Source organism: Ursus arctos, unplaced genomic scaffold, assembly GCF_023065955.2.
Source record: "Ursus arctos isolate Adak ecotype North America unplaced genomic scaffold, UrsArc2.0 scaffold_10, whole genome shotgun sequence".
In the NCBI taxonomy this organism is placed as follows: Eukaryota; Metazoa; Chordata; class Mammalia; order Carnivora; family Ursidae; genus Ursus; species Ursus arctos.
Window position 1 is genome coordinate 2242825 of NW_026622764.1, and position 12078 is coordinate 2254902.

Here is a 12078-nt window from a genome sequence, read left to right on the forward strand (position 1 = left end):
CCAGAAGGGATGAGGGAAGCAGCGTAAGCAGGTAAGCAAAGCGTCCCGGCCGTTACTGGAGGAAATCCAAGCGCAAGAGCCTCACACACGAGATCCGGGGAACCGTGTGATCCCACCTGGTCTCCCCCACAGCAGAGAACAAGTCGGCGGCAATAACGGAGTGCCTCTTTTCTGAACTGCTTGAGTACAGAGTCTGTTCACCAACGCCCCCCCGCCCGCACCCCTAACCTTCCGCCTTAAGAAAAGCATCAAGGGGAGCCTGAACAGAGAACTTTTACAACCTGAACAGAAATGTGGCTCGGGGTTCTCCTCCCTGTTACTGGCTCCAAAGGAGAACAAATGAACATAACGCAAGAAACACACCGGCACACGTATTCTAAATGAAAGGCACGTGGGAAACCCGAGCCACCCCAAACTCTCCTTCACTCCCTGCCTACCCCCGTCTAACGGGCTGTTTGTGACGGTGACGCGGCAGACTGCTCACACATTAACCAGTCGTCAGGGCTTCTGTGGCAAACGGGGCTGAAGTTAAGGCCCTTTAAACCGCCCATGAATATTCAGCGAGGTTTCCAAACGCTCCTGCGGAAAGAAACGAACATTCGAACATTCGAACGAACCTATCTGCTCTGGGGCTCACAGCACTTGGTGTGCGAGCTCAAAGAAACGCCTCTGCGGAAGCAAAGCAAAAGCTCGTGAAACATCAGAACCCCAGGCTTTTCAGAGGCAGAGACTGGCTAATATTTTACTCCAAAAACCTACCTTTGAACCACAGAGCATCAGGAGCTCTGTCTATAATTTGTGCCTTTGATGTGAAACTTGCATGTGGCAGCAGTCATTCGGAAACAAACCAGTTGGGGCCGCGGGGAGGGGAGGGGAGGGGGCTTAGTGGCAGTTGGGCTCCTGCAAACTAAACACTGTATTCGAGCCTCACTCCTCCCCTCCTTTTAGGAGGGCGGAAGGAGTTCCACAGTTCTGAAAGCACATCTTTCTAGAATGTACAAGAAAATGATTATTGAAGTCTGCCAATCAAATTACTGCAGTCAATATGCCAAATAACATGCATTGATAGTGACGTGTTTTTATCCAGACAGCACATGAAGTTTCTTAAAGCTTCACTCTTAGTCCTGGAGCACCATTTTCTAGAAGCTGTTTTGGTGAGCTGAGCATGCATTGTCAGTGCTTTGCAACATCTGTCTTTTATTACCAGAGGTCCTGATATCCAGATGACAACAAAGTATTCTGAGTGCCCTGAAACTTGGATTCGGCTTATTCCTGTCTTAAATCATAATTTTATTGTGACATCAGGTTCGTTTACAAGCACCACTTTTATTTCCTGGACAGGCAGGCAGCGCTTCAATATAATGCCGATTCTGTTTCCACATATACGTTCCAAGAAATTCAGGCAAAATTCATATTAAATAAAACCTTTTCTGACCCTTAAAATGCAGCACCAAAACGTGCACAAACTTATAAGATTACACGTTTTACTTTTTCAAGTCACCTAATTAACATGTTATTAGCAAACTGTCCCTGTGCGTTTAGGGCCAATACAACCCCATTTAAAAAATTAGGGTTTTTTCCCCTAATTATGCTGTGTTTCAGCTTCTACATTTAACACCTTTTAAGTAGCTGTTGATCTGATTCTGCACTGGCAAAAAAAAAGGGGGGGAATAAAACTGCAGTGTTTCTGCAATACAGGGATACCTCGTTTTTAAAAGCACTTCTACGCCCTGGCCCCTGCTTTGTCAGCCTGTGTGAGAGGAAAGCAAACTTTAATCACTCACAGAGCCGAGGGTCAAGGTTCACACTCCAGCCCCGGGAAACCAGCAGCCACCAAGAGAGAAGCAGGGTCTGTGGGGCTAGGGATTCTGTTCAAAATCAGGTGTGGACCTGAAAACGGAATCTAGAATTTCAAGCCAGCCTTGAAGAGTGCCAGGGCTTCGTGGGTTTGCCATCCTCTGGGTTTGGAGACGTGAGGAATTCTTTCGTGGGGAGGGCAGCAGATCGTGTCACAGGCCGGCCCTCATCTATTGATGACCGCATCTTTTAAAAATGCACAGCAATCGGTCGATTAAGCAGAGGTGAAACTCTCCTACAATACCACCAACAAAAACTGTTCAAACAAAGCCTGGGAGGAAGCTGTGCGCGGCGCTGGAGCACGGGTTTCTGCTCGGGTCACGGAGAGGGGCGACTCCACCTTGGGGCGCAGCAGAGCCGCCGCTCCCCTTCCCTGCGGCCTCCCCGGGGGTCGCTCGCCCTGGACGCGGCCGGGCCCCCCTGCCCAGCCGCACCGCACACAATGGCGCCCCGAGCTCCCGCCACCCCGGCCTCGCGCCGCCTGCGCGCCCCCCGCGCGGGCCGCGTTCCCGGGTCCGCGCACAAAGGAGGCGCGTGGGTTCCTCGGCGCCCCGCGCGGCCGCCAGGTGCCGGCGCCCAGCGACCCCGCGCCCGCGCGTCTCCGCGCACCCCGGCCGCGGCGGGAACAAGGCGGGGCGCCCACCGCCCGGGGCCTGTGCGCCGCGGGGGCGCGAGCCCGGCGGCACTTACTTTCTCGATGGTCCCGGGCAGCAGGCGCTCCAGCAGCCTGCAGAGGACCACCCCATCCTTCAGAGACGCCTGCAGGAAGCCCTCCGGGTCCGAGATGGTTTTCTTGGGCGACTCCAGCACCCCCAAGGTGATGAGCCACGTAACGGTCTGCTCGGCGGAATTCATAGCGGCGGCGCGCCCGGCCTCCCCGCGCCGCGAGCCCGTCTGGGCGCCGTTCACCTCGGAGCGGCCGCGGCCCGGCCGGCTGCGCCCCCCGCCCCCTCCGGCTCGCCCATGGAGAGGCCGGCCCCGCGATTGGCTCGGGCGGCGCCGCGGTCCGGCCGGCTCGCGCTCCCTCGCGTGCGTCCTGGCCGACTGTCAAGTGCCTTTTCATTAGATGCACATGAACCTGCGGCGGCCGCCCGGCGCCGCCCCCGCCGCCGCCTCCCGGCTCCCAGCCGCCGCCGCCGATGACATCACCGCGAGGAGAAGAAAAGACGCGGCGCTGGGGCGGCCCCGCGCCGGCCGGCCGCACACGCACCCCGCGCTCGGGCCCGCCGTGCGCCCCGCCGCGCGCCCCCGCCCCGGCCCGGCCGTGCGCGCCCACCTGCGCCGCCGTGACCTCCGGAGGCGCCGGCCGCCTTAACCGTTTGCGCCCCGCGGGCCCTCGCGCACGCCCTGCGGACGCCGAAGCGCGCCGGCGGCCCTCGCGCCGGCCCTGCCTCAGGCCACGCGGAGCCCCTTATTGATTTTCTTAATTCACCAATGTTTCAAGTATTAAGTGCTTCCCAGAATGCTCTTTTCATTCTTGCCAGTTTTATTTCGGGCGGGGTTGGGGGCTGACGGTGCTAAAACGAGACGTTTGCTTCTCCCCGCCACTTTGCAAGCCAGCAATTACAGAACACAAATGATCATTACATCTGTGAGCAGATGGGCCTAATTCGGGGAGGAATTGATTTCCCGGGAGCTGCTGCGATCCTTGGGGACGTGGACGCCCCCGGAGCGCGCGGCGCGCGGGTGTCACGCGTGCCCCCATGCCGAGAGACCGCTCCCGCGCGTGACCTCAGCGCCAGCCGGCCTGGCCCCCTCTGCAGGATCGGAAACCTTGGAGCGACCCCACTCGAAACTGATGGTGGCGTTTCCAACACCGTGGGAGGAAGGTCAGGAAAGCAGCAGAGCCTGAACTGAGTCTTGCCGGTGACCAGGAAGGAAGGACTGAGAACAGCTCCGTCCCAACAGGCCGCTCAGCCCCATCTCACTTGGCCAGAAGATGCTCAGTTGGCCATGGGGCTGTGAGCCCCCCGGGCCGGACCGGAAGAACTTGGACGTCCAGCTGTCCCCCAAGCTTCTCCAAACATGGAATGACACGGACACATGCATATAACCAAAGGAGAGAGCCCCTTCTTACAGCAAGGACGCCGTAAAGGAGATCGCCCTGTACGTGTGTCCCTTTACCTCCTCCACAGTCCCCGAGGGCTCTCCCTGCTTGCTTCCCCTCTGGCCTTCCACAGTTTAAAACAGCATTAGTAGAGCTTAGGATATGCCAAGCACCTGTTTAGCCCAGTTAAGGACAAAGGCTAGAAGCCATACAAAACTTTTTAAAAATAGAGGCTTAACTACCTTTCTTTGCCTTCATCCAGAGGACTTCAATGGCAATTGTGGATTGCATGGATTTCCAGCTTTGAGCTAAACAGTTACATTTGCTTCCCAAATGCAAACACACAGTCCTTGAAAGGGCAGCATGGTCTCCAGACATGAGGGCCACATCCTCGGTGGTCATAGTTACCACTTCCTGAGCTCACCGGTCTCTACCAGAGCTCCCTCCTGGCATCACGTCACACGTCATTACTACAGTGTTACGAAGTTTGTCTGCTTGTTCCCATTGTCCCACACCCAAGCGGGGGGAGAGATGGGACGCAACACATCACCAGTTTCTAGACAGCTTCCCTCCACGCTTTCCAGCAAACAGAGCAGGTAAGAGTTCTGTTAAGGTTTGTGCCGAAAGATTCTATCAACAAAAGGGTATTGACCTAAGGATAGTGGTCCACTGAGGTTCCTGTGTACTCTCATTACTGCTGACTTGAAGAAATAATTTAGAATGCAGCCATTACAATTTCAAATTACATTAAATTAGGTCTGGTGCTTATAATCTGATAAACAAGAGTAAGATTCAACTTGACTCAATCAAACAATCCTAAAGGAAAGCAGCTCGAGGGAGTGGCCTTAGGTGACCAATAACTTGGCAGCCAATTATTGTCAGAAGGGAGACCCGCACAGAAGGGAGACCCGCTATAACTGTTCTTAGAAGTCCCCAAACGTTTCAATGCTTTGTGGCTACTAGTGGCATTCTTTTACCTTGAATGTACATTTATTTCAAAAAAGTTTATTTGGAAGGGACTCATTCTGGAAAGTAACATTGTTCAAAGCTAGGTGTTTTTAGGTGTTTAACTGAGCTATTTTAGTGTCCAAGGTGGGCATTTGGTTAAACTTCCCATTCTTCCAAGTTCCTATTACAAAGGCGGGGGCCGTGGAGAGGAGCTGACTGTTCTGTTGGGTCGGAACCAGTTAAGACTGTTGTCGACAGAGGATTTTGGTCCTGTCTGTGGATGCCCTTTGACTCACCCCAGAAGAGTGCAGACGTGTCTCCTCCAGTTCCCTCATCACTCCTGAGAGGGTTTAGCTTCACGCCCCGCGTGGCCCCTGTTCACGCCTCAGAGCCACATCCCCGGTCAGCACTGGGGTAGACCCACAATCAGCTGCCCCCAGTAGCTCACCTGAACCCCACCTGAGCTCAGCTGAGCTATGCTGATTCTGTTGGCTGGCTTGTTGGTACTTGGAGGACAGTCTTCCAAAAATGTTAAACTCTCCCCCAACCTGAAGCCGGGCGGGCAGATGGCTATTGACCCAGCAGTGTGTCGCCATCACTCCCTAGGGAGGTGCTGTTATTGAATTGGACCATCGTGTAGATGGAAACTCACATTAAGAAGCAGTTCTATGAGGCTCATTGGAGCTACTATAAGTATGTTATTGAAGGCATTCCTTTTACTAAACAGCATCCTATTTACTCGGCATAAATACAGTCAAATTCTAAACATGCAAAATGCAAGTCAGGAAAAAGTTTATGTTTATAAACATACATGGCTGAAAATTAACAGGATCGGAAGACATCTTACCAATGCAGTGTTTTATGAAACATCTCATCAACCGGAACCTTATCCTAGTTTGGGCTCCCCCAGAAGCAGATCCTGGGCCAACAGTTGGGTGCAAGCAATTTATTTGGGATGCAATCCCAGAAAGGACAGATGAAGAAAGGGAGAAAGTGAAACAGGGAAGGGATAGAAGTGCATCAAAGGTTTGTAGGTTGCAGCTGGGGCTCAGCTCCCCAGGGGCCTCCGAGAAGCAGCTTGGGGCAGGCCCAGAGTCCTCTGACCAGGGAATGGGCAGGCTAAGGTTGATCCCTCCATTCCCATCTCCCTGAACTGGGGTTCTCCCCTAGAGACTGGTCTCCAATTCTGCAGAGCCAAGCATCGTGAGAGCAGGAAGCACACGGGCCCTGTGTGGACCTCTGGCAGCAGCGTGAGCGGTTGTGAGCAGTGGGGGTGAGCGGCAGTGAGCAATGGTGAGTGGTGGTGAGCAGTGGTGAGCAGTGGCAGTGAGCGGAGAGAGGGAGTCCCCGCTATGGATCTCTACCCCTACCACCTCTACCCCTGCCACTGTGGCCACAGGGTGGCGGCCGAGGCCTGGGCTGCTGCCCCCGCTACTGATGCCATTGGCGCACCCGCTTGCTGGGCGCCTCTTCCTCCCCGATGCTCTCCGGAGACTGAGGCAGGAATCAAGACCCACAGCAGCCCCTCCACCTCCTTGTAAGGCCCACCTTGCCCTTTCTAGGCCCCCAGACGAGGAGCCCTGCCACCCACCCCGTCCACGCCTGTGCACCTGCCCAAGAGGACAGGGGAACAGCTCAGAGCTTCACTGACCCAAGGGCTGCTACTCCCCTTGTCCTGCCGCCCGCCCTGGAGCTGGACGGTGGCGTGGCAGCTGTCCACGTGTCCTTGTGTGGTTCACACCAAGTTAGCAATGTCACAGGCGCAAGCTGAGTGGCATTGGGAACCCGGCCAGCGGAGGCAGGTGACTTGGTCTGGGCCATTTGTGTCAATGGCTTACTCGTGGCCTCTGGACCTGCTTCTGCCCAGCCCACCCCACCCAGCAGGATGAATGGCAGCAGTGCCGGCTCCTGGGGGCTGCCTTCCAGACCGTCCCTAGACCATCTTCTCGGTAGCCCTCGCTAGGGTGCTCTGGCTGCCTTAGAGAAGAGTGTGCTCTGGTTCTCCCCCTGGGCCCGTTCCGCACCTGAGCTCTCTGAGACCCTCCACACTGCCCAGGCTGCTCCCTCACTGCAGCCCAGCCCAAGGAGCCATCCCTGCCTGGGCTAAGGGCTGCTCTGAGCACCAGCGTGCTAGTTCTGAGATAGAAGCGCCGTCGTAGCCCAGACCCTCGGCCTTATTTGCCTGTCCCACCCCGTCCAGCTACCCACCCTCAGACAGTGGGAGCTCAACACATGCCCGCAGCTCCTCCGACGCACGAGCCTTCCTCCAACAGCTGCTGCCGTGTGCCCTCCAGACCTGCTGATGCTTCCCAGTTGTTGGTCTAGAGGCCTTGAGTGAAGACAGCCCCCATGCCACACCACAGGGCCTTTGCACATCCCAGGCGATGGAAGGCTGCACTTCTCTAGTAAAGGAGAGGGACCGTTTCTCTTGGTTTGGAGAGATCAGGGAATCAGGAGTCCAGGTTTTTAAAAATCTCCATCCAGAGCCCCCTTCCAGGTCTCAGGGACTCTTTCCCCCCACCCAGCCCTGGACGCAGCCCTGGAGGTCTGCCCAGGTGGTGAGCTCCACTGCCTTGCAGACTGGCCACATCTACGATAAGAGCTGAGCCCTCTTGCTGCAGTGGATGGCTGATTTCTCACACTGCCGGGGGGCTTCCACTGGTGAGCTCCCTGAACTGGCTTTCTCCCAAGACCTCTCAGACAGAGACCACAGTCAGCTGACTCCACAGTCCTCCCAGTTGTCACCGCTCCATATCCTTCAGACACGGGGGTTGTTCCTTCGCACCTGCCCTGCATTCCGTTCAGCACAGACGGAGTGTAGTCGTTGTGATGTGAGGCACGGCAGAGGGGGAGGGGTCAGCACCACTTCACATAGCTCGCTCAGCCGTAGCCTCTGTGACGGTTCATTTTATGTCCAGCTTGACCGGGCCACAGAGAGCCCAGAAAGTTGGTCAAACATTATTCTGCATGTGTCCTTGAGGGTGTTTTTGGCTGAGATTAACATGTGAATCAGTAGACTGAGCAAAGCAGACTACCCTCCCCAATGTGGGTGGGCCTCACCCAATCAGTCGAAGGCCCGAACAGACCACAATACCAACCCTCTCCCCTGAGAAAGGGAGACTCCTCCAGCAGATGCCTTCGAACTGGGTCTCCAGCCTGCGGGCCCGCCTGCAGATTGGATTTACCAGCTTCCATAATCATATGAGCCCATTGCTTATAGTAGATCTCTTTATACTTGTCTTACTGGTTGTGTTTCTCTGGAGAACCCTGACTGTTACAGCGTCCTGCGAATGGGCCGTCTGGCTGGGGAGCAATGTGAGGGTAGATTCCCGGCCTGTGTGTCTGCTTCCCAAGGTCCCTCCTGAAACCACCTGCTTTGGTTTGGGCTTCCCCAAATGCAGACCCTGAGACAGGGCTTCAATGCAGGAGATGTATTTGGGGGTTGAGCCCAAGAAGCACCAAGGAGGGAGTGGGGACGATGAGGCAGGGAGGGAGACAGTCTGCAATAAAGGGTGCACTCGAGAGTGGGGGCCACAGTAGGAACCCTCTAGGGGCCCCATAGTTGTTTCCTGTGCTGACTGCAACAAAGCATCAGGGCCTGGGGGACCTAGAAGCAGCAGAAATTGATCTCTCACAGTCTGGAGACCAGAAGTCCAACATCGAAGGGGAGGGGAGGGGAGGGGGAGGGGATGGGAGGGGAGCAGAGGGGAGGAGGTTGGCTCCTTCTGAGGCTGCAGGAGGATCCACTCCAGGCCATGCTTCCAGCCCGGGGGTGGCTGGCGACCCTTGGTGCTCCTCCCATAGGGTACAGGGACATTGTGCGGATCTCTGTGTCTGCCTTCACACGGCCTTCTCTCCCTTTCTGTCAGCTCCCAAATTTCCCCCTTTTTGTAAGGACACCAGTCCCTGGACCAGAGGCCATCTTAATCCAGAATGATGTCACTTTAACTTGATGGCATCTGCAATGACCCTATTTCCTAATAAGGTCACATCCGCAAGGACCGGGATTAGGACTTAGACATATCTTTCTGGGGGACGCAATTCAACCCGCAATAGGGACTTGTGAGAAACCACCAGGACCTGCCTCAGAGACACCCCAGCAGAGGAAGGGGCGCCCACTGCCTCCCACAGGCCACGAGAACAGATGTGGCATCTCACGGTCTGTTGGTGGTGCTCAGGGTGGTGGTGCCCCCCCGACCCGTCTGTCGGGAACTTACCATCATCGGCCGTGTGTCTCAGCAGCTGTCAGACGCGACATCTCACTTGGCGTCGCTGTAGCCGATAGTCCCTCCGGTCCCACCAGCTGGGGTTCTGCACACGGGCGCCCCGGAACAGAGCCCCCCGGGGAAGGTGTCCAGCAACAGGGGTCAGTGCTCCAGCATCCTTCAAAGGAGACCAGCAAGGTCTGTGAGTGTCATTATGCACTCGGAAGCTTCCTAACTTCTCTGTTTCGTGTTTGTTGGGAGATGTTTCCCTACGAGTCTCTTGCCTTTCTGAGGAGCTGGGCAGAGGTAATGATAGCTTTTGTTCTGACCATCCTTTCAAGAGTGTTTAGGAGAAAACATCTGCAAACATAGAGACATCATCCCCTCCTGGGCAGAGGGTGCATTTTCTTGCTGACCTGCAGATTGAAAATAAGGTCTCCTGGGGGACAAAGTTCGGCCAGTTTACTTGCAGTCCCTTGAGAGGTTGGGCTTGCTAAGCTCGGGCTCTGCGGTGATGCTACAAACCAGCCGTGTATGCAGCAGTCCCCCCCGGGGGGCCCACCCCGCATTGCCTCGGACTTGGAGCAAAACTGGGGCCCGTGCTGCCTGCTCGGCCGTGAGTCACACGGTCCCTGGTGCCCAGCCTGGCAGCAGTCACCCTCCAACTCTGGCTCTATTAGCTTCGAGCCGGCTAAGATCCCAGAGCCACAGTGGTCCTTCAGAGCGCCAGTGCTCACTTCCCAGGATGAACCAGCAACGGCTTTCTTCTTTCTGAACGTGGCTTTCATGGGGTCCCCTGAGTTTTATTAGGAAGAGCTCCTTCTTCATTGCCTCCAAGGGGATTTGTAATCCCCCTTTTGGTTTCCTCTCCAATCAAATATTTATCTAGGAATGTGTTTCTTAATTACCAAGAAACGAAGACTTTGCTGGCCGTTGAATGTGATTAGGCAATTGAGCCTAGAAATCTCTGCTTTCCGAAGTTGGCTGAAGACGTTGACTGACCCATGATCATATATATGAAAGAAGGCACATACTTTGTTCAAGAGGTTATATACTTATATTTATTATGTGCAGGTTTTGTGCTTTTTTTAAAAGAACTTTTTATTCCAAAATCATTTTAGAACCACAGTGGGTTTCGAGACTAGTGTAGAGAGCTCCCGTGCACACTTCAGCCCGCTCCCTTCAGGGACGATGCCCCGGAGGGCATCTCTGTGTGGCGTGGCTGTGATGTTGTTCACCGAACCGCAGACACTACCATTCGGCTCTCGGCAGCACTTCCATGTGCTTCTGTACCTTCCGTCACACGTGTGTGCTGGGTCACCAGCACAGCCGGGCTGCAGACCGCTCTGCACGGGCCACCCCGCTGCAGCCCCAGCCTGCCCGCCGAACCTCTGAATCCCATCCCACCTCTGCGCCAGTTACACATGTCCAGTTCTCCGAGACACACATGTTAAATAAAGCTTCCCTAAAATCCAGATCCTGGTAACGTGTTATATATGACATTCAACGCACAGGTTAGTTGAAAACTTTTATCTTTTTCACAAATTATGCCTTAAGTTAATTCATATGGTTCATCTTTCCCTGATGACTTCTTTTATCCTGAATTTCAGCTTGTCTGAATGGAAATCGTCCATTTCCATTCTTGTTTTCCTTCCATATTCCCTCATTTTCACCCTCATGTCATCACCTGGAGTTAAACTGTGTAAAGAACATAAACTGGGGCTTCCTTTCTAGGCCTCTTTGCCTGTGTCTCATTTGTTCGTTTTTTAAAAACGTTTTACTTTACTTTAAAAGTACTCATTTTGCTTTAAATACATTTTTATTCATTTTACATTGATGTTTTCTATTTTTCTTCTCTGTGTTTTCAAATTGCTTTGATTTGAAGAAAAAAAAGATTTGTTCAAATCGCTCTGTTCCATTTTTTGTCTCTTTTTAAAATTTAAAAATGGAATCATAATCTTCCATTTAATAAGTGGTTAGTTTTCCTTCCTGAGTTGATCGTCAGACACAAATCCCCAGGTTGAAAAGTAGGAGTCCACGACACCAGCGCGCTCCACCCTCTTTCTGCCACCACCTGCCCCTGAGGGCAGCTTCTGGAACATGCTATGCTCTCCTCCTCACCAGCCCGCAGGCCCATGCTTCCCGACGCCCCTTTCCTCCCCGGAACTCCTATACTTTGCAATCAGTTAGTTTAGTTTTAACCCATTATTAGTATTTTATTTGTAGAATAGACCTTTCCTGGGAGTTTTTATTGAGCACTGATACTGCATGTATGTGGGCATGCGTGTGCATGTGCGTGTGTCTCTGTATCCTGTTCACCACCATTTCTGCTGCTTCTCCGTGTCATGCATCCTCGGCTCTGCGTGTTCTCGGTGTCAAGGCTCACGTGTGTACGTCTGGTGGGGCCGTGTTTGTAGACACGCATTTACCTCCCGAGCAGTGAATAGTGCGTTGGCTGGGCAGTCACCGGGCTGCACTCCTCTGTTCTCGGTAGATGGCAGTGCCCCCCGCTGTCTCCCAGCGTCAGGTGTGCAGACAGGGAGTCCTGGGCTGCTTTGGTGCTGTGTTCTTTGTAGATGACTTGTTCTTTGGGTGGAGGAACTTGTAGGATTTTCTCCTTATTGTTAGAGATCAGCACTTTCATTAGGATATGATCAGGATGTGTGTGTGTGTGTGTGCACGTGTGTGTGCATGTGTGTAGATGTGTGGTCATGCATGTGCATGTGTGGCTGTGTGTGGGCATGTGAGTGCACATGTGTCCGTGCATGTGCTTGTGTGTGCATGTGTGTGTGCACATGCGTGTGTGACCACATGGGTGTGTGTGAACGTGTGTGTGCCTGCATGCATGCGTGTGGCTATGCACTGTGCACGTGTTTGCCGTGTGTGCATGCATGTGTGTGCGCATGTGTGTGCCTGCACACGGCTTTATCGTCGTCCTCGCTGGGACTTGATGAGCCTCTTCAGACTCCGGGCTCCCGTCTCTCTTCAGTCGAGGGAAGTCTCCGACGTCTTGGATTTAAT

General features: G+C 54.2%; 1 protein-coding gene across 9 annotated transcripts in view; it reads right to left on the minus strand.

Annotated features, from left to right (window-relative positions):
- Nucleotides 1-12078, minus strand: part of ARHGEF7 (Rho guanine nucleotide exchange factor 7) — a 137062-nt gene that overhangs the window by 123631 nt on the left and 1353 nt on the right. For 4 of the 9 annotated variants that reach the window (XR_007188973.2, XR_006408518.3, XM_026490050.4 and 1 more), the window contains exon 1: nt 2548-2776. Coding sequence is in view for 5 of the 9 variants with exons in the window: in XM_026490050.4 (XP_026345835.1) it covers nt 2548-2712 (165 nt within the window). In the remaining 4 variants the exon portion in view is untranslated. Of the gene's footprint in view, nt 1-2547; nt 2795-9069; nt 9236-12078 lie in introns of those variants that run through there. The other 5 variants (XM_044380617.3, XM_044380618.3, XM_048215744.2 and 2 more) reach the window with 4 other exon arrangements.